Source organism: Pinus tabuliformis, chromosome 8, assembly GCF_031772625.1.
Source record: "Pinus tabuliformis cultivar Carrire ecotype Pingquan chromosome 8, CPIR1, whole genome shotgun sequence".
Taxonomy (NCBI): domain Eukaryota; kingdom Viridiplantae; phylum Streptophyta; class Pinopsida; order Pinales; family Pinaceae; genus Pinus; species Pinus tabuliformis.
In genome coordinates this window covers 440,196,704-440,224,380 of record NC_142294.1, presented here as the reverse complement: position 1 = coordinate 440,224,380, position 27,677 = coordinate 440,196,704, and the positions used below count along the sequence as shown (strand labels likewise).

Genomic DNA, 27,677 nt, shown 5'->3' with positions numbered 1-27,677 from the left:
TTGAAGGCCACCTCTATTTATACTAAAACATTAAGCACAAGTGGGGTTTATTTGGTTGTTGGCCGCCCTTGACGAATTGTCCCATAACACTAATAAATTCATATCTCCGTGAATACTTATCAAAATCGGATAATCTTTAGATCAATCCTACACCTCTCGATGAGACGGATCCAAGAAAAATATTAGATGCCCTTAATAAGATGACCCACATGGAGTTTGGTCCTAGCTGCCAATTTTAACACTCCCTCTCAACTAGGGAGAACTCCATCCGCTGATCCATATGTCTGACTATACTATCTCTACCATCAGTGCCCTGCACTGCTCTGCTCTGTTGAGCTAAGCTCTGTTCTACTCTATTGAGTTTTGTTCTACTCTGTTGAGCTCTGCTTTGCTGAGATCTGCTCTGCTAAACCATGAAAAAGAAGAATTGATCGAGAATGTCTCGTACCATTCTCTACTGGCCCGAAGTCAATTTCATCTAAAGAGTGTGTCATGTCACTCTTACCGACCCGAAGTTAGTTTTATTGATCCCAGATCAATATCACAAGAGAGTGTCTCAAACCACTCATATTGATCCCAGATCAGTTGGAGGTCATCCTAACATAGAGAGTACGGTAGATACAACGATGCATCCATCGATAGAAATATTATGGTCCCTAACCCCATTTCCCTGCTCGTTGATCATATGAGAGGTACTTCCCATGATTCCTAGACTGCATGGGTAGGATGCCTCGACAGAAGAACTAATCATCCTGTCCCACAGGAGAACTAATCATCCTAGCTCACATGAGAATGAATCATCCTATCCCAAAGTCGCCTCGGGGTATCATAGGGGAACGCTGAGTTATTCACCCTGTACACAATGCACCATTAGGGAAGGGTGAGTTGCCCTATGGTCGTGTGTTGCTCCAGTAAGTACCCCACACCCCCCAGAGCTCAATGCATGCAACATGCATGACCCTTATACGAAGGTCTCTCAACGACTCCAAGTTGTTCGGGAAAGTCACAGATTTGACCTTTCCCCAAGGCTTTGACAAAATGTCTACAACCTATAAATCAGTCTCAATGCGATGGAGCCTCCTCACTCATCGACTTACCATATCCCAAATAAGGTAGTATATGATGTCTATCTACTGGAGCAATCATCGAATACGAAATTCCTCAACAATCGAATCCACCCCTGGTTGTCACAGAGGATCACAGTGGTATTCATCATGTGTACAAACAGCTCACTAAAGAGCTCCCACAACCAAACAACGTCACACGAGATCATACTCATAGCTATGTATTCGATCTCGACGGTGTTTATAGCAACCGACTCCTGCTTCCTACTCATCCATGATATCGAAGTAGAATCCAAAGAGAATCAGCACTGAGAAGTGCTCTAGTGATCCTCCACACTGCCTACCTAGTCAACATTCGAATAATCATACAGCTTCATATTTCCAATGATGTATCTCAATCCATGAGAGATTGTGCCCCGAAGATATCTCCAAAGATTCTTGACACCAATCCAATGAGGCTCAACCAAATATGAGCTCACCATGCTAACTGCAAAACATCTATACGGACGAAAGTTCGCCAAGAACATCAATGCAAATGAGTTTATGAAACTCAGAGGCATTTCCCAAAACTGGTCCAACATCATCACCATATAACTTCTGAAAGTTAAGATCCTCAAGGTAGTCACAAGCTTGCAGTTTACCATTCCACATCTGAATCCAACTCCCCCTTACTTCTGCAAGTGAGAGGGTCTGCACCTATCAGAAATAAGTCGTTCTTAGAAGGTGTCGGTATGAGAGGTCTATCATCCACAATCTTCAAACAATGGTTTGGATCACCTTCACTCTTAGTGAATCTCAGCTTCATCTGACAACTATCAATCCTCTCATATGAAACCCGGGGTGATTTTCTTCAATCCATAGAGGGCTTTCTTCCACCTGCATACATGAGATTTCTAATGAATCTCAAACCCCTCGGGTTGTTCCAAGCTTGTGAACCTGCTACATGAGGGGAATGGTCCCTTTGTAAGATTTTCCTTCGGTACATCTCAAACATGTACCTTCATTTTCCTTTTGAATTCAGGCATCCCAGTCACCATCTGACTCACATCGGGTAGGGCCCCACAATAAGTAGACCTCTGGTGCCATAGATGAGATGTGTCAACTAACATGGTCTCCAATGGACCATCCTGCAACTTGGTACAAATTGCCAACCCTAAACCCATGAGTAAAAGCATCTTTGAAAAATTCTTTTTCCAAACACGTACCTTTACATCGATGAATGCCACCCTGAAACCTTTGACTTCCATTGTCAAAATGGACACTAGGTTCTTCTTGCGATCAGGTACATAAAAGAGATTTTGTAAATGAATCAAATTACCCTCATTCAATTGAGGGGTAACATTTCCTACACCCTTTCCGGGATGGTGGCATTGGCTCCAAGTATAATCCCACAATTGTTTCTTACCAAATTCGAGAGAGCACCCTTCTATCTGATGAAGTGCCTTGAAGCACTATAATCAACAAGCCAGATTCCCACAGAATCTGAAGGAGAGGGCCAATACAAGATAACGCTTTTTTTATTTTATCAGAAACAACATTTGATTCTTCATACCTGGGGTTCCTTGCTTTCCTTGAAGAATCGGCCATTTCCTTGATGACCTTCATTATCTTGTCATTCCTTCGATCATTGAAGATGTCCCTGGAATGATTGCTATCTTCATCAATAGATGTGTCCCTGCCATTTGGACACTCCTTCGCATAATGGTCGAACTTATTGTAAGCAAGGCATCTGCCTTTCCTTTCACCCTGAGATCCGGACTTCCCATTTAAGTGATCTATAAGTAGGCCATCAAAAGCTTCCGCTGCACCATTCTAATGATATACTCTGCTTCGGGAATCCATTGATCCTTTTGTCCTTTCCCAGCTGTCTTCAATGATTGCTCTTTCACTCTTGCTTGGGCTTTGTCTTCACCTCAGCTCTGATACCATGTTAAGTTTAGGTATGTTCTATGCTTAGAGCAATTTATTTCAATTTTCATAGTTAGCTCAATGGTTTTTTCAAATTAGCAATCACATCAGCATTAAAATAAACTGCAGATAGAACATAAACATAAATCGCAGAAGACAAGCCAAGACAAGAAGACACAAGATGTGGCGCTAGCCAAGGACAAACCCCAATGTGGGGAAACCCTTAATCAATTCTTCTTATATGTTCTTCAATAGTTCAGCAAAGAGAAAGAGAGTACATTTACAACATAGGTCAACACTTTGACTTATCTAGATAAGAGCATAGATCATCTCTAACAAGATGATACATGAGATCAGAAGACATGTTGTTTCAACTGATTCTCCAAGGTGACTTCTTCACCCATCATTGTGCTGCATATCGTCATCATGTTGCACCTTATCGTGCTGCACCATGTTGCACATGCTTGTTGTCCCATTGTGTCACTGCTGCACAATGTCATGGTTGTCTCGTTGTGCCACTGCTGCACAATGTCATGACTGTCCCATTGTGCCACTGCTGCACAATGTCATGGTTGTCCCGTTGTGCTTTGCCATACCATAACAGCACCATGAATTTGCTGCACTAAATACTAGTTGTCCCATGTTGTACCATTGTACCATTGTTGTCCCATTGTGCATTATATGCCATTGACCATTGTTGTTCCATTGTTGTACCATATGTCTTGTTGTCCATATTGCTGCACCATACATCTTGTTGTCCATACATCTGCACCATTGTTGCACCATACATATTATTGTCCATACATCTTGTTGTCCATACTGTTGCATCATACATCTTGTTGTCATATACTATGTTGTCTATAATGTTACAGCATTCATCATAAGACTTGGATCTATCATTCATGACTGTGATTCAATCCAAACAGCAGATAGAGCATCCTTACTTAGAACAGCGTTAAGGATAGCTGAAGATGTGGCTTCTTTATCTCAGGGTTTATGTGTGAGAGCATTCCTTCGATGACAACAATGGTATTCCTTTCATGACTGCGTATAGGATAAGGGCTTTTCCTTTCATGACAGCAAGGGCATTCCATGTGTAGAGCACTTCTTCTAGGACAACGTTTCGGTGCCATCTCCATTAGGCAGCGCAACAACTAGGTTTAGGGCATCTCTTCTTCTCAGACCTGCGGCTAGGGTTTCTACCTTCATTTTCATGGATGTGTATTACTGCTTCTTCATAGGGCAGTGTTTAGGGCTTCTCCATAAGGCAACGTTATGGCTTCCTTCACCGTGCTAGATCTCCCTTTCCTTCTGCGTCTAGGGCTTCTTCATTAGGGCAGCGTAGAGCCTAGGGCACTCCCTCTAGATTAGGGCAGCATTATCCCTTAGGATCTCTCCTACTAAAACCCAAAGACAAGTAGAGAGGAAGAGATCCCAAGTGTGCATTGAAATGACTTGAAGGCCACCTCTATTTGTATTAAAACGTTAAGCACAAGTGGGGTTTATTTGATTGTTGGCTGACCTTGACGAATTGTCTCATAATACTAATAAATTCATATCTGCATGAATACTTATCGGAATCGGATGATCTTTAGATCAATCCTACACCTCTCAATGAGAGGGATCCAAGAAAAATATCAGCTGCCATTAATAAGATGACCCACATGGAGTTTGGCCCTAGTTGCCAATTTTAACAAATTGCAATGAAAAATTTTGTTCGAAAGGTGATTTCCCTTGTTAATGGAAATTCGAAAGACGATTTCACTGGTTGATGAAAGTCCACGTTGATGATATCTGGCATCCAGCATCATCAATTGTAAGCGAGTGTGGCACCCCAAAGAGGCCTAACCAAATTTGCTATTGAACATTGTGTTCCAATGTTTTTTTTTGTTTCTGTGATTCCTCCTTTCTCCTGAAACACGGCAGTGAATTGAAGTGATCGTCCATGCTGCTTTCATCAAATTGGGACCAGATAGTTGCAATTATGAAAATTTTATCAGTTTTCAACTTGTTCTTTGTGGATGTATTTCTGGTTTTATATGATGTTTGAAGTAAGCAATAAAATTCAAACATCAGTTTGAGAATTTTTGTGTAGCAGAACTAAACATATTTCTTTATCCACCAAAAATAATTCAGATAGTTGCAATAATGAAAAAATTAACAGTTTTAAACTTGTTCTTTGTGAATGTATTTCTGGTTTTATATGATGTTTGAAGTAAGCAATAAAATTCAAACATCAGTTTGAGAATTTGTGTAGTAGAGCTAAACATATTTCTTTATCCACCAAATATAATTCAAACTCACTGAAACATCAAATTGGAATATGAATTAATGGGAACAAAATTGTTACCAGATAAGTGACATAACTAATTAGATTTTTCTACTATGCACACCCAGAACTCTAAGTGAGGCAGCTGAGTATAATGGTCACACGTTGATGCATTACTATTACTTTAGTTTTCTAAAATTTAGTTATTTAAGTTTATCAACATGGTTGCATCTTAACTCTGGATCTATTAAAGATCAAAGATCAGAAAGAATCAAAAAAATCAGGAAGAATCAAAAAGAAATGTGTAAATTTCTAAGTCAAAATTAGGTTAAAATGGATCTAAATTGATTTACTTTATTATTATCTTTTAAGTTAGTGGATTTTTTTATATTATTTTTTTATTATTGCGGTATTTTTTTTCACTTTCACACTACAGCTCTCAACTTTTCTTTCACTTTAATTTTATTAGCATTCCCTTACATTGTACATCCAATCATGCTACATCGTTTACTGCAACTCACTCTGTCAACGCAATAAAGTCAAGTGTCTGAAATAACACTAAGACACGAAAACAAAACCGGAGCTATCGTGGAGAGACCCTAATTGGAGCAGACAACTCCACTCTGAAAGGATGTAAATGGTTTGAACCCAATAAACTTGCAACCCAGAAAGCTAAAGCATTGCAAGAGAATGAAAACTAACATCAGTATTGGTGTTAACCCAATTAAATATCAGCATTAACATTTAACCGTGAATAGCTCAAAAATGTTACTGCAAAATTTTTGAGGTTCCTTAACCGTCTCATATAAATCTTTTCCTAGCATTGTTTGCCCATAACTACTCATCAAACCAAAGATGACGTGGAAAGTGTCAAAAGATGGCATTCAAGATTCCTGATATTCACCTGCATAGAAAAACACATTTGTTTGGGAATTCAAATATTTTAATCTCTAAGAATTTTCTGCGGGAATTTGATTAGAGGAACATTATAGTAACCTACCAATCTTAGTTCAGTAAAGCATGCATAATGCTCTCTATAACTCTGAACTTATGCAGCAAAAACAAAAACAGAACTATATTATATGCTTGTTTGTGCAAGGCAACTAAATCAGAACCCCTATATTTCAAAATTAAGATCATTCATGAACTGATGTAGAAAAAACAATAAAAGGACCAACATGACAAAAACACACATTTGCATTCTAAGGTGCCACTTACCACAACAGCAGATCCTGTCTCACGAAAACTGGGAATACAGACAAGCCTTACCACCTGACCCTCGTAGCCTGTGCACGATCAGTAGAATAAATCAAGCATTATAGAGCTGATTAGCTAGAATGGGGAAGAGAATAAGGAATAACCCTTGGGAAAAGAATACCACCTTGAATTAAACGGGATGCATACTTTTTCTGATTCCCACAGAAATAAACATGTGGACAATCCTCGATGACAAAAGGGTCTCTGTCTGTAAATGGATAACATCCTGCAAAGTTACACCATGGATCAAAGTTACACAGTAGGTTCCACAACTAATATTTATTGCCATTAATAAAACCTCTATTACCTCCCTCTTAACTGAAAACCTTAAAAGAAAACAAAGTAAAATTTGTATTACAGCTAATTTCATCTCTGATGTAGGTTAATCTTTACCAAGAGTGTCTGGAGCAGTAGGTGCCAAATGTCTCCATTTTAGTGTCCTTTCCATGTAATCCAGTTTTTCCTTAGCATCAGAATATTTTGCCAGGTCATCTATATTCTGGCCAGAAGTGCCAAGAAAGCTGCAAATGATATCGCCAACTCAATGACTCAAGCTAGGAAAAAGATTTTGAATAAAATTCAATAACCAAATCAATGCCTAGCAAGTAGCTTTTATTCATCCTCTTACCAAACTCCATCAATATCAAACTGATGAGGATTTGTGGCACAAACAAATGTATTGTATGCTGATGCTCCAGAGAACAGACATTTATGCAAAGGCTGGTCAATGAATCACATCAGTAAACAAAATACATATATCAATTCTCCATCTAAGCAATAAACTGAATTTCGAGAACAATTACATGCCAACTTTACAAGGTTTTTAAGAATGGTAATCTACATTAGAACCAATCTTTCACTTTGGTAAAAAAGGAGCTTAAGCACCTGCTGTGGCAAAGAGAAATTTGCTGGATCATTTGGCCCTGGCATTATATCAACAGGCATAGCTGCTGCAAGCTACATAGAAGAGTCAAAGGTCCATTTACAAAACCACAAAAAGCCATACATGGAAAACAAATTTTAAACTGGAAAGTGGGAAATTTGAGATGTTAAAGAAGATAAGTTAGCCCAAAACAGTATTTACTCATTTTCCACCGTATTGTATCAGGTAAGTGCATATTGAGAAAGGAAAATTCATAGTTCAAGTTGTCATTAAAAATATATATAAACTAGCAAGCAAAAGAATGTAGGTAAGCACCTGTGTCAAAGCAAGGTCCAGTTCCTTGATGGGCTCTGCAAGTCTACCTTGATCCTTTAATCCAAGGGACTGAAAACAATACATACTATTTAGAAAAGAAAAGAAGAAAGGACAAACGCCAAACTCATCAATTATATAAAGAGTCAACAAGGACATGATATAAATATAATTCAAAAAACATATCAAACATTCAACTCATTAATTATAAGTTTATTACCTGAGCTGCCAGAAGGCTCTGCTGCATATCAACTGAATCTCCAGCAATAATGACACGGACAATTTGAGCAGCCATACTTTGCTCCTGCCACAAGAGAAACATTATAACTTTATTCATACAAACAATGCAAGTTGTGCCAAGTAAGAAAAACTGCTTCATGATGTCTGAAGAGAAAAAACCAAAAACCTGCTCATCCCCTGAGTGGCCTGTCACATAATCAACAAGAAGTTGAAATTGGAGAGGATTAGACTTCATACTACCAACCAAGAGCCCAGATACAAGGACAACATATTTATTTTCTTCTGCAGAAGAAACAAACAATTTTTATGAATTAAATATCAAGATTCAATAATAAGAGATCATTTTCTACTCATGCAGAACAAAAAGAGAAACCAAAAAATATAATTTGGGCAGCATACTATCATGTCTCAAGGATGATTAAAGTGTTGCAGTTATTGATGACAGATGCTCTCTCAAATATTAACATCCAGCCGGATGGAAACCATAATGAAGACGAGAGTTGGAATGGATAGAATGATGCTGGTTGAAATGATGTTGGATTTGATGCAGCCAGAGATATTCCTTGAAACTTTAGCTCCTGGACTTTATGCTGGAACGGCAATTTTGCATAGCATAAAGCCATACATAGGAGTGGATCACATTCACTAGAGGAATATATGTCATCTAAATGTTTAACTCTTATATTACAAATGGCTGTAAGAGCACATGTGTGCTAGGCATCAACGAACCGTTAGTACAAAATTTGAAGGGCAAGTTATGGTATCTGTTAGTTTTTTATTGATTTGGTAGCATTGGACAAGTGTTCTAGTCTCGATTTGTGTCTAAGAGGCTAAAGAACACGAGATCTCCAAAACACAAAAAGGTTTCGCGAGATAAGCTTGCAAAACACCTTAATTAAATTAATTAGTCATCATTTAAATATTTCCTAAGTCTAACTTAGGAAAAGTGGTTAATTAAAGTGAATTAATTAAGGAGATCAAATTATGCTCTAGGGACTTCCAGAAAATGACATCGATCAAGTCTGAGATGATCTTAGCCGTTGATGAGGATCTAATCATGGCCATTGGTGCTCCAGAGAGATATTATAAGAGCAAGTCGATGAGATGGAGAGAGACATAAGAGGGGAGCGTATTTCCTTGGCAGATTAAGCTATCCAGTTGTCGTGATTCAGCAAGGAAGTGAGTTCGAGCAGTTCGAGCCAGAGAAGGAGAGCATCAGTGATTGAGGGAGCAGCAGAGGAGAATTCTGGAGAGTTTCCTAGCAGTTTTCCAGTGTCGGAGGCAAGAAAAGGGAGGCCGAAATCATTCTGCAGAGAGGCCGAGCAGCCAGTACAAGCAGCGAAAAATCCCAATGCAAGTTGTCAGAGAGAGATCGTTTCAATTGCCGGAGGCCAAGAAAGTCATCCAGAAGGCAGAGCAAATTTTTCCAAAGGCAGTGGAATGCAAGACGGCTCACCAGGAGCCAGCTAGCAGGCAGTGTGAATTAGTTTCCAGCCAGCAGTACGCATTTCCATAAGGCAATGTGAGCAAGCCAAAGGGACGCCAGTTGATTTGCAAAGGGAGAAAATTCTCTCCCAAATATTTTGCTAGATATTTGCCAGAGGATTATCAGTGAGGCATCTAGATTATTGTACTCTCCATTTTTGCTACATAATAATAAAATAAACCAGTGTTGCACTAATCGCGAAAATATCGCGATAAAATCGTTTTATCGCGATTTTGAAAAAAAAAAAAGATATTATCGCACAATAAAGATGATTTTTTTTTGCCAATTTTTATGAAAAAATCGCAATTTTTTCAAAAAATCGCGATTTTTATGAAAAAATCTTGGCTATGTCGACAGCATGAATTATAACTAGAAAAACACGATTTTATTTTTCATTTGGACAGCAGACAGGCGCGCGACGGGGGTTTGGAGTCTTGGAGTGAGCTCTTGGTAATTTTGGAGCTGAATCCGCTAACTGGAGGAGAAAAACAAAGTGTGAGCTAAGGAGGAGACAAATTTTCTCCATAAAACCGGTATGGGCACCAACGTTTTGTGTTTTCACTATTTTGTAACTTTGTTTTGGTTTTTTTCTATGTTTTTGGTTGGGTTTGGAATCTGGATAACCCATTGTTTTTTTCTATGTTTTTGGTTGGGTTTGGAATGGGGTTTTTGACATTTGTCCAATGTAATTTTTTTTTAGTTTTTTTGGTTGGGTTTGGAATGGGGTTTCTTAAATTGTATGTAATTTTTTTTTAGTTTTTGTACAATGTAAATTGTAAGTTTGTAACTTGTAAATTGTAATCCTTATTTTTCCATAGGTTCACCGAAACACCATTCAAGTTTTCAACTTCAAAGTTCAAAGTCAAACATGCCAAGGAAATTGGACCCTCTGTGGGAATTTGGTGAACCTGATGGAGGGAATGATAGAATAAACTTGTCTTGCAAGTTGTGTGGGCACCATATGTCCGGGGGGTGTACAGATTGAAGTATCACCTTGCACAAATCCCTGGATTTGATGTAGGGCCTTGCACAGAGACAAATCTTGAAATCATCCGAAGAGCCATGAGATCATTGGAAAATTTAGACCACACTAGAGAGGCCAAAGCAGAAATGAAGAGGCAACTAGAAAAGTCAGCCCAAGCTTAACAAGGAAGTGGCAGTGGTTCTACTGCAGCATCAACCAACCCGGTAGCTACCTCATCATTTTTTGTTCCTTGAACCACACCTAGTTCACAGCCATCTATCACTTCAATGCTTAAAAAAACTGAGAAAGAACAAGTTGACAAGTTGCTAGCCAAATTTCTCCTTTGGAGTGATATTCCTTTCAGCATTGTAAGGAATAATCCATTTTTCCAGCCTGTTGTTGATGCTATTGCAACTGTTGGCCCAGGGTACAAAATCCCTTCTTATCATGACATTAGAGGCCAGATTCTTCAAAATGAAAAGCTTGACTGCACCAAAAGATTGGAGGATTTTAGGGAATCATGGGCACAAACAAGATGCACTGTGATGTCAGATGGTTGGACTAACCAAAAGGGGAGAATCCTTATAAACTTCTTGGTTAGTTGTCCCAAGGGGACTATGTTTATCAAATCTGTTAACGCATCTGCACAAATCAAAGATGCAAGAACTTCATGTGATTTGCTGGATGTGTTTATTTTGGAGGTGGGTGCAGAAAATGTTGTCCAAGTCATAACGGACAATGCTGCAAATTATGTTGTTGCTGGCAGGATGCTTATGGACACGCATCCTACTTTATTTTGGACACCTTTTGATGCACATTGTATTGATTTGATGTTGGAGGACATAGAGAAAATTTCCTTTGTCAAAGATATTGTTGAGTCATCCAAAAGCATCACAAAATTTATATATAATCATATATTTGTGCTTAGCTTGATGAGAAAATTCACCAACAACAAAGAGTTGGTACGCCCCGCCATTACACGGTTTGCCACCAGTTTCATATCTCTTCAATCCCTCTTGAATTCTATGTGGGATGTGAAGAGAATGTTTCTTTCAGAGGAATGGTGTGCTTTGACATTGAGCCGCAAACCAGAGGGAGAGGCCATATGCAGACTAGTTTCATACCAGGAAGACTTCTGGGCGGGAGTGCAAGAGGTGTGCGTCGTTACTGAACCTTTGGTAAAGGTTCTTCGATTAGTTGATGATGAAAATCCCGCAATGGGCTATTTGTATGAGGCCATGGGTAGGGTGAAAGAATCTATTCGGGCCTACTATGATGATAAGGGAGATGAGGGGTTTTAGAAACAACTCCTCCTATGGGGAGTGATTGATGAACGATGGAACAACACACTCCATCGTCCCATTCATACTGCAAGGATCTACCTGAACCCCGCATTTTCTTACGCATGTGGGTTCGTATTTGATGCTAAGATCATGGATGGATTCTTAACCTGTGTCCAGAGGATGGTGCAATCTCCAGCAGAACGTACAAAAATCTCTAAAGAAATTGAGACATATAGGATGGCAGGTGGCACATTTGGCTTTGACATGGCTGTGACTGATAGGACGATTAAAATGCCAAGGATTTTTTAGTTTGTTTCAAATTTCATTGTCTCTTCAAATTCCATTTTTTTCTTATGTTTATTTAAAATTTTATTTGTAATTTTGTTGTAGATGCATGGTGGAGAATATATGGATCCTCAGCCAAACATGCAGCTCCTCAGGATGTCAGTGCAATTGGAGTGTAGTTGAAAAAATACACAACAAGAAGCGCAACAGGTTAACACTTAAAAATTTAAAATATTGCAAATTTCCAAATAATTTTTTGAATTCATTAAACAATATTTTTTTTATAATTATTATTTCATGATCTTTGTACAGGTTGGAGTCCTAGCGACTTAATGACATGGTCTATGTCCACTACAATCTTCGATTGTGGGTGAGGCAACTTGAGAGGACCCCTGATATGGAGGCCATCTCATTGGATGGGATTGACACCGTTGTTGCATGGAGGGTTGAGGCCGAGAGGCCTCTCATGGAGTCTGTTGATGATTGGTTAGTGCAGGATGTAGTGGAGAGGATGATTGGTTAGTGCAGGATGTAGTGGAGAGGAGGGAGAAGGAGGAGGAGGAGGAGGTGACACCACCTGCCCGGGCTGCCCCTGCCACCAGTAGAGGACATGGTCTACCTCCTATAGTTCCTACTCCTAGTTCTTCAGCTTCTAGAGCACAGCAGAGTCCACTGCCAACTCCACCAGCACCAGCATCTACATCTAAAGAGGGAAAGGGAAAGCTATGGCATTTTCTCACAAGAGGGGCAGAAGAAATCAATAGTATTAGACTTTAGTTATTTTGTTCATTTCATTGTAAATGACATTATGACTCATGAGATACATTATTATATTTTTTGTTGATATTTTGAGGTTGAGTTGGGACTCAGGAGTCAGGACTTACTATTCAGGACATGATTCACTGTTATGTGTGATGTAGCACTAAAAATGATATTAAACATCTTATATATTAGTTCTTTTATCATATTTATGTGTCACTGTATTTATTTTATGTTGTAGATGGTTTAGATATTAAAAAAATTGAAAAAAAAATGAATATTCTTGTATGTTACGATTTTTTCCCGATTATTACCGATTTTTACCCAATTTTTACGAATTTTTCCGATATTTCCCCGCGCCAAAATTATCCCGATAACGATTAGTGCAACATTGAAATAAACCCTCATCTGCTGCACCGGTTTTCCCTTCGGGGGTTTTCCGGAGACGTTAGTCCAAAAATATTGGTGTTGTTTATGCATATGTCCATCTATTTCTCAGTTCCTAGTTTTTATTTTCTTCAGCGCATTTTATGATGAAGATTGCAATTGTGAATTATTCGTTAATTGTCGTAAACAATTAAACTGCTAACAGTTAGGAGAATAATATCCAGTAATTGCAATTGAGGAATTTTCACAGTATCAGAGCGTGAGCTTTAACAAAAAGGAACAAGACACGGATAATTGGGAATCTGAACAAGTGCTTCAGTTGGATGGTTTTCTTCTCACACATGGGACTCGACAGCAAACATGTACCCAGATCACCTCCCTAGCCATCAGTCATTACACTCAGGAACCCCTGACATCTCTAGGTCCATTGCCAGACCTCACCATCTCACTCACTCATTCCTTTTTAGCAGGCCATTATTATTTTGTATCGTGCCACAGACTATTGTGACTTGGGTATTTGTATTATACCAGTCTCATATATGTGTCGCGGCAACACTACCACTGATTTCTCTCTCTATATGTTATTTTTAGCCTTTTCTTAGGAGATGCACTTGCATTCCCACATTGTAGTCACACTGACTGTACTCTTCTTCAATCCCATTGACCTACTTTTGTGGTCATCAGTTAGACATTAATAAATTTACTTGCTTTCTTTGTTTTATTGTGATACTGGTTATGCTGCCATCATATGGGTGACCATTAATAAAATTGGTGGTCTTAAATGTGCTAAAGATGTTTACTGTTGAGGTCCACAAGAGTTTTAGAGCTGAAATCCATTTAGAGTTAAGAAACATTGATCAGAAAAGTTGTACATGAAGGGGCTGTAGCTCTGATTGATATTGGTTCAGACAGGACTCTACAGATAGCCATACATTGCCATAGCATGATATAAGGCTCCTTCCCTTCCAATATTTAAAAAAATTCATCAAGATCCCATATTTCAGCAACTAAAATCATTTGGAAGAATAATTCATTGATAAAGGACAATGCTTTCAGAATAGTTCAAGTTAATATAGTTCAAGTTAATACTCAAATTGTAACCAGAATGAAGAGGGCGCTGTGGTGGTAAGTCAGCTTCCAGAACGCTTTGTACATAGAAGTCACCATCACTGCCTTCTTTACCATGGAGAGCAGCAACAACACCTGTACCACAGTTCATGTTAATGTGGGATGAATATCAGCAACGATACAACAAATAACAATATTGTTTTGCTTTTGGAAAGTGGGTCCACTAGAAAATCTTAGACCTACAAATCTGATCATGATCATTCTTATGTAATCATATTGTTTTCTAATTTAATATGATAACGCGTGTTTAATAAAATAAAAATTAAAAATGGATCTAGATTAAAGTGACCTACCTGTGACGTACATAGATGGAGAAAGCACATTTCCTGCCAATTTAACTCTTCCACTATCATCTTCCAAAATCAGATAATCATCTGGGTGCATGAAATTTTGTGGCTGTGCTATGGGGGTAACAGTTCTCTGCAATAAAAAGTTGGCAATGTTGGAGTAAAAGCACAAAATCTTTAAACATTATAATTAGAAGACCCTTAAAAGAAAAGGCGCGATTAGATGCTAGTCAAAGAAGATAATACTCTCATATCATTTTTAATGCCTGACCTCCTTTGAGTATTCATCCAGAATTGAAGGCTTGAGTTGCATTTGTTTGTACACAGTTCCGACTATAATACATTCTTTACCATCTTCAAGTCCTAAAATAGTACACACTGCATAATAGCAGAAAGACATACAAATGCAAATGTCAGATTTGACAAAATATTCCAATTATATGTAACTTGACCTCTACCTTTCCCCTAGAAAAGCATCAAGTTTCCAAAATTTGTGAGTATGTACTATGGTCAATGCCTTTTGCTTGAGTGGAAAATCCTTCATGCTTTTGCACAGTGAGCCAAAACAAGAAGAATGGCCAGAATCTCAAATATGGTCATTTTCAATTACAATGCTTTTATCAATATACCGAAATAATAGGAAGATTGAAATCATAATTTCAGGAGTCCAATTTTTGGATGAAGAAAATCACAATCACTGTCACTTTCTCTTTTAAATGCTCACCATTTAGTATGATATGTTTTGTAAGAATGAATAGGCCTAGATTTTGTTTATAAAGATATTGGTAAATACTTCCATCAAATGCCACATTGTCAAATTTGTCAGAAACAGGATGCTAACATTACAGATAAATACAAGTACTTTAGGTAAACATCCTGCTGGAAGGAACATTGATTGTGTTTCATTATTCTTCTCTAAACATTAAAATTGACAGATTATGGTTTTTCCAGTTGTAATATATGTCCTAAACCATTGAACATCCCTACAAAGTCAAATCGACCCAATTATTTATGCATATATTACATCCAGCAAAAGAACACTCTATCAGAGTTGTCCATCCAACAAGAAGAGAATTATAGACAGACTTGAATCATTTATATATATCATGCAGGAAGCCAAGCTTAATAAGGCCCTTCCTAATGCCTAACACCCATATAAATTCAGACTAAATGCTTGAGAACACTGCTGAAATGACATTTACTGATAAAGGCCTATTGAATTTCATTTCTCCTCCCTAAACATCACACGAAAACAAAATATTAACAGACCTAAACTCACCAGTCTAAGTACAATATTATAAACAGAATCTAAATGCACCAAAAGGCCATTTCATTTCATCCCATTCTTGACATAACATGTGTGGAACATGTAACCCAATTGACAACTATAAACATCAATTATCATCTTGACCTACTACCACTCGAGTCTTAACTGCCCACCGCACAATAAACTACCGAAGCCATTTTTTCAGCAAATTCAGCCATGCCAGCAACAGATTTGCATCACTTTATTCTTGAAGTTTAGAAATCTGAAATATCAAATTGCATAAGTTCTGAAATTGATGAGCTACAATATTAATAAAATCCAAAGAGGCTATGGTCATAATAACTCTTAAATATTTACTCAAATACCTTAATGGGAGGTAACTCATGCCTGGATAATTAGTTGGATAGTTATTTAATTCTATATGTTTTATTAAATCAATTCGCATAGTCAATACAAGTTAAATAGGTCCCCTGCAGTGCTAATTCCTCCATTTTTCTACTTCATGTATTTTCTCCATGTCTCTTGTTCCGAGACCATTCCGACCCAAGCCAAAGACATCAACAAGATTTGCAACCTAAGATCGCATCATCGTGGAGCCAAAATTACAATTCTGTTAAAGGGAGCTTGCTTTGTTGACAAAGTAGGCTGTTACTTTTTCCCACCATCAAGGTTCAAATTCCCACAGAGAAATCTTTGCTCCTCATGGACCACCTTGCTTGTGTAAGAGGGCCATTTATTGCAGTTAGGGAAAGGTGCAAGTCCTCAGCAACTTTGGCAGAATAGATACCGCCAACAATGGCTGCTTAGCTGAAGGATAGTTGTTGTGAGCTTGTTAGACGTACTCGCTTCATTGTAATGAATTCTTGTACAGAAAATTAGCCATTTGCTTGTCTTTACTAGAAGCATCAATGTTTTAGAAACATAAATAACTATGATTCTGGACTAAACTTCAAATGAAAATAGAAAGAAGAGGGGAAAAAAGTCACAACTCAACAGCTGGCAGCAACCATTTGTGAAAGAGAAAAAACTACTTTTTATTTTGTTATTTTTTACTATAAAGTTCAAGAAAAAATGATATATTTTGGATAAATATATCTTGAATTCAACCTCTTTGGAAGAACTTAAATCACAATAAGATAATTTTATTAATGTCCACATATGACCAAGGAAAAGGTCAAAGGGAGGTTATAGAGTGCAATCAATGGGCTGGAAGACTATGGGAGTGTCTAAAACACTCCTAGATACTGAAATGTGTTTGTGGAAAAAAAGGAGATACACATAAAAGACAGAAATGCAGGAGCTAGGCAAAACAGAATTTAAAAAAAGCACTAGGAAGTACTAGGGTCTAGCTCAATATCAGAAATAAAACAGGAAATAAAAAGATGTAAATGGGTTAGAAGAGGTGTCTCTATCTCTATTTACTGTAAAGGAAACGATGCAAAACCTGATGATATCATCTTAAGAGTACTTAGGGATGTAACACCCTAGTTGTACAATCAGGGAAGGAACTCTAGTGCAAAGTGACCTATCTCTCCTAACATCAGAAGCTAAGGGGAAGAAACTCATGACGGATATGGTTGCTTGAGCAAACCTAGTGGACAGATGTTAAAATTGGCAACTAGGGCCAAATTCCACCTTGGGACAGCTCATTTGATGGAGATGATGATTGCATTAGATTCCTCTTTTTGAGAGGACCAAGATTGATATAAAGATCATCTCATTCGGACAAGCAAAAGTGTGATTTTGAATTTATGCCCACAGATATGCAAATTGTTCAGGTCAGCCATGTCATCATGTAGGCTCAAGAAACCCAATGGATGTGTCTCTTCACCCACAACCAATTGTATAAATACAACAGAACTCACACCTCATTTGGCATCTAAGTCACCAAGTTCGTGTTCGTGTTCGAGTTCGGCGACCTTGAAATTCGAATAAAGTTCGGCACCTAAAATTTTTCTAATAAAGTTCAACATAAAATTCGACATATAGAAATTTGAAAAAAAAATGTATATATATATATATATATATATAAAATCAATTTAAAGTCAAATTCAAAGTCCATAATGCACATTGCAAACACATAAGATTATTGCTCAAACATTTAAATCATTTCCACCTAATTTTATAAACCATGACAGTGAGTGCCAATAAAGAACCAACTTCCATACATGTAACATAGTAAACAAAGTGAAAAATTCATCATAGACATTCGCACCCATATCAAATTCAACAAAACCATGGGCCATATCAAATTTCATATATTGAAAAACAATATGATAAAAAAATATTCAAAATATATAAACTCGAAAGTTTAAAGTAGCTTGGCAGTTTTAGAAAATTGTTCATGCAAAAAGTAAACTAGAAATCTAAAACAGGAACACAAGTTTTATTCTTGATGTTCCTGTGGCCCACTTGTTATATCAAAAAGTTCTATATCATCAAGAGCAGTAGGAGCTGTGAATCCGCTAGATGCTTCAGCATCAAATTCATCACTCAATTCCCTGTCAATGTCACTATCAATGTACAAATCAGCTTCATCCATTGATGCATTTGGAACAGGATCGATCCACGGAGTAGAGGAATTGGATGACTCTTTAGCCACATTTTTCAAAGCCAACTGCAAGTTACTACAAACATAAACAAGATCTTCTAATCTTCCAGATAACAATCTATTTCTTTTCTTGGAATGAATGTGGTCAAAGGAACTCCAATTCCTTTCACATGTTGATGCACTTGATCCCTGGCTTAAGATACGAATTGCAAAATTTTGCAATTCTGGTGCCCCTGAACCATAAAATTCCCACCATACTGCTGGATCACTTCTGCTCCTATCATACTTTGTTGATTGTGTTCCAAATAACCCTTCTTCTAACCTGTATGCCTAACCTGTATGCCCTCAACTAACTTCTGACCAAACCTGCAATTTCCGGATTTGGATTTAGCTTCTCAATAGCTTGGATAAGTCCATTCATGACTTTTTCATTCCTATGTCTTGGTAACCCAAACAATCTAGGGTCCAAATAGCATGTTGCTACATGTAATGGACTATGCATCATCTTCCATCTTTGATCAATCAAATCCCATATCTCCTGGTAATCAGCTTCCGCATTATTAAAAGCACTTGCAATGGTCTCTTTGCAACGATCAATGCTTTCATAAACAAAACCCATACAAGGTTTGTCACCATCAACCATGAGGAGCACATTTGTTATGAAACTAGCTCACAAAAAGATAGAAAAGATAGATCAACGCCTTAGAAATAAGCCTCTTCGAGGGAGCAACCTCCTTTACATTACACAAATGAACAATTCTTAGATGATACAAATGACAAGACCTCCTTTCTATATATAGGAGTCTAAGGGGTCATAATATAATCAGAGCCGACATAACAATAATAATGTAAGGGCATAACAATAACAATAGTGGGCTTCTATGGGGCACAATAATAACAATATGGGGACTACATGGGCACAACGATATAATAAGGGGGTTGTACTAATAACAATAGGGGGTTACGCTAGTAGTATAGGGACCTAACATGCCCCTCTCCTTCAAAAAGTGTTGTCCTCAACGCTTGAGTAGTTTTTGATGCTTCTATATAACTTCTTGTCCTCCCATGTGAAATCTTCAGCGGATAAGTTCTTCCACTTGATGACATACTCTGAAATTGATCTATTTCGTAGTTGTTGATTTCTCGGTTCTGTGACTGCTTCAGGTTCCAATATGATTTTTCCTTCCTTGTCAAGTTCTCACGACATTGTTTGAATTGGGATCTTCTACGATTTTTTAATGAGTTCCCACTCCTTTGGGCATATGGATATCTGTAAGGCCTGATGTTTGGAGGAACACTTCCTGGAATCAAATGAATAGCATGATCATGATCACGAATAGGTGGGAGGCCTTTGGGAGTCTCAAATACCTTGGAATGATCGACCAAAACGTTTTGGAGATCTGGAGAAATACATGATTTCGATGTGGGATCCTCTAGTGGACATAATTGTGCAATTACGCCCCGTTGTTCTTTATTTAGAAGCTTTGTCATGCAGTTAGAGTTGATTATCTTTCCTAATTTCCCTTCAATACCCCTCAATTCAACTTCCTTTCCTTCCCAAAAAAAATTCAAGAAAAGTTCTTGAAAATTAAAAGCTATCGTGCCCAAAGATTGTAGCTTAGACTCCTAGTAAAACATCAACCCCACCCATTGGAATGAAAATCATTGGGCTATTCAATACATATTCTCCCATGGATAGCTTGATATTATGGCACTTTCCAGAGCAATTTATAGTTCCTCCACTTGCAACCATCACTTGACACTCTGGTGCTGGATATAGGAAGCAATTCAATTCCTTGACTATCTTACAATGAATAAAATTATGGGTACTGCCCAAATCAATCAACACTATTACCATTTTCTTCTTGATATGTCCTTCTATCTTGATAGTTTGAAGAGTGGTAATTTCTTCTTATGCATTACAAGATATGGTCGGATTCATTTCTTCTTTCTCTGGGGTGGGTTCCTGGTGTATATCCTCTTCTTTTGATGTTTCTGTTATGGCAAAAATGCCACGATGTTCTGTTTTGAGCAGCGAAACCCTAGAATCCAAAGCTCTGATACCAAATGTTATGAAACCAACTCACAAAAAGATAGAAAAGATAGATCAACGCCTTAGAAATAAGCCTCTTCGAGGGGGCAACCTCCTTTACATTACACAAATGAACAATTCTTAGATGATACAAATGACAAGACCTCCTTTCTATATATAGGAGTTTAAGGGGTCATAATATAATCAGAGCCGACATAACAATAATAATGTAAGGGCATAATAATAACAATAGTGGGCTTCTATGGGGCACAATAATAACAATATGGGGACTACATGGGCACAACAATATAATAAGAGGGTTGTACTAATAACAATAAGGGGTTACACTAGTAGTATAGGGACCTAACAACATTAACAATTGGGCCACATATTTTTAAAAACTTGTTTGCATTTTCCCAAAAGCCATTATTGAGCACTATTTGTTCAACATTTTTCCCCTTAGTTTTTTTTGAAAGGGTAGATCTCTCCCACTCAATATTGCAAAAAACAGCTCTTAGGCTCGCTTTTCCTCAACAACTATTTTCAGAGTAATATAAAAAGTGGCAAACCTTGTATCACAAGGCCTCAACAACTCTTTTGAGGCATTCTTCCTATATATGCTCAAAGTGAGACAATGGTTGATGATGAAGTTTGCAATTGTTTTGGCTCTTCGAATTGTCTCATTGACCCAAGGAAATTTGGCTAAGTCATGCAACATTAAATCCAAGCAATGCGCTGCACAAGGGGCCCAATAAATGTGATTATACTTTTCCATAATCAGCTTCCCTGCACCAACACAATTTGATGCATCATTTGTAATAACATGGACCATATTTTCCTTCTCGACCTCTTGAATCGTTGCATCCAAAATTCCAAAAATAAATTATGATGTCTTCACTCGATCCATTGCATTTACTGCCTTCAAGAAAAGTACCCCTTGAGGACTATAAACAACCACATTGATCAATGGGCATTGACACAAATCTAACCAACCATCACTCAAAATTGTGCATCCTGTAAGTTTCCAAGACTCTTTAATCCGAACCAACTTTCCAGTCACTCTATCTTTTGTTTTCTTTAGCAAATTTGTCCTTACAGTTTCAGATCCGGGAGGAACATATCCCTTCCCAAAATCAATGGCCTTTTTAATTACATTTTTAAAATATGGACTCCTTGCCATGTTAAGGGAATTGCACGTGCATAAAAGAATTATGCAACAGCATCATCAACTTCTTGTTTCTCAACAGGTTTCCCTAATTGATTTAATGTTTTGGTTCCACCTGTTTTTACTTGAGTAGAGCTTGATCCACCAATGGTTGAGATTGAATTAATGGTGTTGGAGGAAGACATGGCAATCTCCCTTTCAATTCGCAGCCTCTTATTTTCCCTTTTCTCCTTTTCCATCTTTGAAGTGAAATAGTCTTTCTCCACTGTGGTTTTTTGTTCATCAGAGATCTTAATGCAGCCTTCAACACCACCTCCACTTCCATTGCTAATACTGAGAAGGTGATCCACTGCTCTAGTTAAAGAGCCAGTGAATTGATGTCCACACAGCTGACACAAAAGATTTTTCCCCTCTTTTTTGACAAAATTCCATGCTACAGCAGTTGATTTTGGGGGTGCCATTGAAATTTGAAGGTTTTGAACTTCTGATTGTTGAAGACTGAGGTGAAGGCTTGAAGCCTGAAATGTCTGCAATTTTTTTTAATTTACATTTTAATTAGTTTTATATTTTTTTTGCAGAATGAAATTATGAAAGTTTGAAACTATAATTTATAAAATAAATTTAAAGAGTCTGGATCTCTCAAGTTGAAGCCTGAGAGTCTAGACACTATATTAAAAAAACTAGTAAATTGTAATTTGTGACTTACTGATAAATTGTATTTAACTGATAAAAACTAGTAAATTGTATTGAACTGATAATAAAAAAATGTGTATTTTAATTTTTGACTTACCTGGAGGCTGGAGTCTGGACAGTGCGGCTTGTTGGAGGCTGCTTGAAGGCTTGCTAAGGCTGCTTGAAGGTGGCTCACTGCTCTGTCAGAACTGCAACCCTCAACAGAACTCTAAATTATCTCCAAGTGTGAGTTGTTGCCTTCTGAGGTTGGAACTTGGCCACAGAGATTAATCCTTCAAAACCCTTATGCTGCCTTAGGAATGCCATTTGTTGTGCCTGTCCAATAGAGTCTCAGCTTGTGTATGCGTGCACGGTGCAGGAGAAGGCAGAGGCTAGAGCTGTTTATAAACAACAAAAAAACAAACACTGATAAATTGTATGCGTGCAGTGTCGAGCTGTAGTCTGCACTGTGTATGCATGTAGTGTGCCATTATGGAGGAGGCCGAGCTGTGTATGTCAGCGTGTTGCACTAGTCACCTGTACATTGTGTATGTCGGCGTCAAGACTCAAAAACCCGTCGAAAACCCTTTGAAAACCCGCGGAGAGCTGTGTATGTTGTGGACTGGTCACGGTTCTATTTTCACGTTTATGGTCACTGTGTTTTACGGTCACGATTCTGTTTATAAAACAAAACACTGAACCCGCGGGCCACAAGTTGGAACAAAACCAAACCCATGGGCCCGCAAACAACGAAAACTAAATTTTTTTTAATTTTTAAACAAAAAAAGGCCCACATAAAATTCATTTCTTTTAAACAGAGAAAAAAACGAACCTAAACGAATACAAATGAATTTAATGGCATTTTATATTAAAGTTCGACATTTTGTTCGTGTTCTGCATTTTATTCGAGTTCGCCATTTTTTTCAATGAACTTGAATGAATAAATTCGAATTTGGTTGAAGTTCGGTCAATTTCAAATTTATTCATTCAAGTTCGTCGAACCCGGTGACTAAGTTTAGCATCATCATCACTCACTCATTCTTCTCTCTCTTCATCTGATTGGTTCGTACCACATTGGGCAGCTTCTCTCTATCACACGTGTGGCAAGGAGGATGAGTTTTCTGGGCTGAATTGCAGAACAAAATTTCAGAGCTCTGTGATAGGTTTGACCAACATTGACCGAGGGCTTGTTGACCAAGTTTGACTGCATTTTTTGGGTCTAAAGTTTGATCTTTTTAGGCCGCATTTATAGGCACAAAAATCGAGGAATTCTAGACAGTTTGACCAGCATTGACTTTAGGGTTGACTTATGTTTGACCACAGAAAAATTATAGTAGTTTTCTCTCTCCTTTGACTGAGTTTGACCAAGTTGTTTTGGGCTGACTTTGACCTCGTGATCAAGTTGAGTTTGACTGAGGAAGGTTGAGTTGCTTTGAGGATGATTTGATGTTGTTTTGACCAGCATTGACTTCTTGGTTAGGGTTGAAGTTTGACTGCAGTTGATTGCAGAAATATACAGGGTTGTTTTGACTTTGAATTGGGCAAGTCAATTTGACTTTTGTACTCTCTCTTTGTTGAACTTTTGATATAATAATAAGAAGAATTGATCATAGGGTTTTACCCACATTGAGGTTTTTCCCTGGTGTCTGCCAAATTTGATGTCCTCTTGTCTTGGCTTGTCTTCTGCATTTTGTTTTATTTTCTATCTGCGTTTACTGTCAATGAGATTATTGTGATTGCTATTGAATTTGGGAATTGTTATTGGGTTGCTAAGGAACATTTTAAGTAAATTGTGTTAAGCATAGAACATACCATTGTTAACTAAAATTAACATGGTATCAGAGCCTAAGTGAAGACAAAGACCAAGCAAGAGTGAGAAAAGAAATCACTAAGGAAAGTTGTTGGACAAGAATATTGGTCTAGCTTCAATGACGACTACATCATACTTCAAATCTGAGGACAAGCTCAAGGACAAATCCGACTATCATGCATGGAAGATGACCTTGGATTTGACTTTGGAAGAGAATGATGCTATGGACTATGTAAATGGAAAAGTGGTGACCTACTGCTTCAAAAACAGAGTACAAGAAAGGTAAGGTCAAAGCTAAGAAAATTATTGTAGACTCCATTCGAAAGCATTTGGTTGCCTATATTTCTGATTTGGAAATATCTAAGGAGATGTATGATACGCCGGTTGGGATGTTCAAAGTAAACAATGCAAATCAAATCTATTTCTCAAGAACAAGTTGAAGGACATCAAGATGTATAGAGGAGAGTCTATCAATCCTACTTCATGAGGATTACCGAAATCAAGAATGATCTTCTACCTATTGGAGAAGTTGTTGTTGATAGGGAGCTCACTCTCATTGCACTTGGAGGTCTTACAAGAGCATGGGATGTGTTTAAGACCACCATCCTCAACAATGACAGGATTCCGGGCTTTCATGAATTATTAGCTAGATGCACTCAAGAAGAAACAAGGATGATGGAGAGAGATGAGCCCTCAAATGGAAATGATCCTACTGCTTTCTTCGCTCATGCTAAGAGGAAAAACAATACTGATCCAAGGAAACAAGGTCAAGGATTTAAGTCAGGATTCAAAGATGGAAGAAAAAGAAGATGTTACAATTGCAACAGGTTTGGCCACTACGCTAGAGAGTGTCCTCACAAGAAGGATACTCTAATGGATGATGACAACAACAACTACAAAGGCAATGGCAATCAAAGGAACAAGAAGTTCAACAATAAAGGAAAGAGGAATGCTCCTGTTGCTCGATATTGAAATGGTCGTCCTCCCAAAAGATCAAGAAATTACAGGTATGAGGAAACTAATGATGTAGAAAAACAAAATGAATTCTATCTTATTTCCGCTTTACCTACTGCCACTCATCCGGATACACGGGACCATTGGTTGATTGATAATGGAGCGTCAAGGCACTTCACTGGGTACAAAGAGGCCCTTTAGAATTTGGTTGAAAAGAAGACTAACTTGCAAATCATACTTGGAGATAATGCCACCTATCTCGTGAAAGGAATTGGTATTGTCACTCTTCACTTGAATCAAGGTCAAACCATTCATCTACAAGAAGTATTGTATGTGCCGATTTGAAGAACCTGGTATCTATTTCTGTGATGGAAGATAAAGGCTTCAAGGTAGCATTCATTGATGGAAAGGTACATCTTTGGCAAAGAAACCCTAAAGATGCATTTACACTTGGATTTAGGGTTGATGATCTTTATCAAGTTGGAGGAAGTCCTTTGGGAGCCATGTCTTGTGACACTTCTCTTCAATTTGAATTATGGCACCGAAGATTTGCCCACCTTCACTACAAAGTCTTACCTTGGGTAAGGAAGATGGTCACGCATATACCAGATTTCAACATGAATCATGAAGGTGTTTTTCAAGGTTGTGCAATTGGGAAACTTACAAGGGGACCATCCCCTTCAAGCGAAAGCCAAACTTTTAATATTCTTCAACTGGTCCATTCTGACCTATCTAGTACGTTTCCTGTAACATCATTAGGAGGATACTTATATTATGCTATCTTTGTGGATGACTTCACTGGCAAAACATGGATCTATTTCTTGAAGAAGAAGAATGAAGTATTCAAATGGTTTCGTGCTTTCAAAACCTTGGTGGAGAATCAAACGGGGAAGAAGAGCAAAATATTGAGGACCGACAATGGAACCGAATATGAATCAAATGAATTCAACGACTTTTGTAGAGAGGTTGGCATTAAGAGGGAAACAGTCGTTACATACACTCCTAAGAAAAATGGAGTTGTTAAAAAGAAAGAATTGAATGATTGTTGGGTCAATTTACTAGGTAAATTAACACAAATATTTAATTATCAATCCGGGCCTGTAAGCTTAGAAGCATGTCCAAAGTCTATGGATTCCAATGGTAGTAAATTTTAGAATATGAAATAGAAAGATTAAAAGAAACACATATTACAAATATAAACTCTAATTAAGTAATTTCTAATTCACTTAAATAATATGTGGGATGAGGCTCCTAACTTAGGAGAACCTGGTTGTCCTTCCCTACAATACTATTTCCATGAAGAGAAATCCAAAAGAACTAATTAACAATGGTTTATGATGCAGAAGATGTAAAAGAAGAGACTCCTAACTAAGGAGGACCAGGTTGTCCTTCTTCACAATTCTACTCTATCATAATCACCATTGCTTCAAACCAGAAATGCAGAAATAACTTCAAATGAGAAAAGGAGAATGAAATTCAGTTTTAGTTCAAGATCAAATAGAAGGGGAATTTAACTTCAATTCTTGTGAGTCCCTTCATATGTAGATTAGAATTAAACCAATATTCATTTAGCAATCATCATAACATCTAAATACATTTGAAACAAGAACTAATTTATGAAAACTATGAAAATTTAACCAAGAAGTGCACTTAGCTTGGTGTGGGGGGCCTCCACCCTTGCTTTGCACACTTGAAGAAATCTCAACTACAGCAACTTCAGTAAATCAACCAAGCATGAACAGCAAATTGAAATGAAACAGGTTCTTTAATTAACTTTCAGTCTTCAAAGAGTCTCAAAATCAAATTACATAAATTCTACTTCTTAAGCCTTCAATAGTCTTGGCTTAAATAGAGAAATAATAAACAAACTTGACTAAAAAGTCTCTAACAGCCTTATCTATCCTAATCCCATCTATCCTGGTCGAATCCACCCATTCAGTTACACAAAATTTGGAAAAATCCCAAAAATCACTAATTTTGGCCTATTTCCTAGGGATTTTCTAGACAGCAGGTCATGTTTGACCAGAGTTGACCGGGCCTGTTTTAGCTCGGTTTGACTGAACCAATAGGTACACGTCCATTCTTAGTTCCCAAGCTTTCTAGAAATGTGCTCAGCTCGTGCCCAAGTGTCCTGCAAGTATGACTTCAATGGAGCAATTACGGGAATTTTTAGTCCTGTCCAAAAATGCACTTAAAACCCATTTTTTGCAAAAATATCTAAAAATTGAAAAACATAATTTATATACTTGAATATGCATAAATTGGTCAAAATAAAGTCTATATGGATGGTATATGGTTGAAAATGATGGAAATTAGGTGTATTTTAATAAGCAAAATTTGATCAAAAATGAGGGCCAACAATGATCATGGAAGCCACTTGTGCCATGCTTCATGATATAGGTCTACTGAAGTTCTTATGGGGAGAAGCTGCAAACACTGTCGTATATATTCAAAATATGTGTCCACATCAAGCATTGAATTTCAAGACACCCAAAGAAGTTTTCATTTGTAAGAAACTTGATGTTTCTCATTTTAGAATATTTGGTTGTCCCGTGTACTTTCATGTGCCTAAAGAGAAGAGAAACAAGTTGGGAGCATGCGGAAAGAAAGGAACATTTGTGGGCTACAGTGAAAATTCAAAGGCATATAGAATCTATGTGCCTGGTCAACGCAATGTGGAAGTAAGCCATGATGTTACATTTGATGAAAACACT

The 27,677-nt window shown here is 37.7% G+C and overlaps 1 protein-coding gene across 3 annotated transcripts in view; it reads right to left on the bottom strand.

Moving 5' to 3' along the window:
• Positions 1–5,921: 5,921 nt before the first annotated feature.
• The window catches only part of LOC149235947 (DNA polymerase delta small subunit-like), a 106,908-nt gene continuing 85,152 nt past the window's right edge, over positions 5,922–27,677 (bottom strand). For all 3 annotated transcript variants that reach the window (XM_089372288.1, XM_089372287.1, XM_089372289.1), the window contains 12 exons: positions 14,784–14,890; positions 14,519–14,645; positions 14,187–14,300; positions 8,100–8,215; positions 7,914–7,997; positions 7,697–7,765; positions 7,384–7,455; positions 7,127–7,218; positions 6,892–7,019; positions 6,623–6,724; positions 6,460–6,527; positions 5,922–6,145 (listed from right to left, as the gene is read on the bottom strand). In XM_089372288.1, coding sequence (XP_089228414.1) covers positions 6,086–6,145; positions 6,460–6,527; positions 6,623–6,724; positions 6,892–7,019; positions 7,127–7,218; positions 7,384–7,455; positions 7,697–7,765; positions 7,914–7,997; positions 8,100–8,215; positions 14,187–14,300; positions 14,519–14,645; positions 14,784–14,825 — 1,074 coding nt within the window. In that variant the 5' untranslated portion in view covers positions 14,826–14,890 and the 3' untranslated portion in view covers positions 5,922–6,085. The remainder of the gene's footprint in view (positions 6,146–6,459; positions 6,528–6,622; positions 6,725–6,891; positions 7,020–7,126; positions 7,219–7,383; positions 7,456–7,696; positions 7,766–7,913; positions 7,998–8,099; positions 8,216–14,186; positions 14,301–14,518; positions 14,646–14,783; positions 14,891–27,677) is intronic.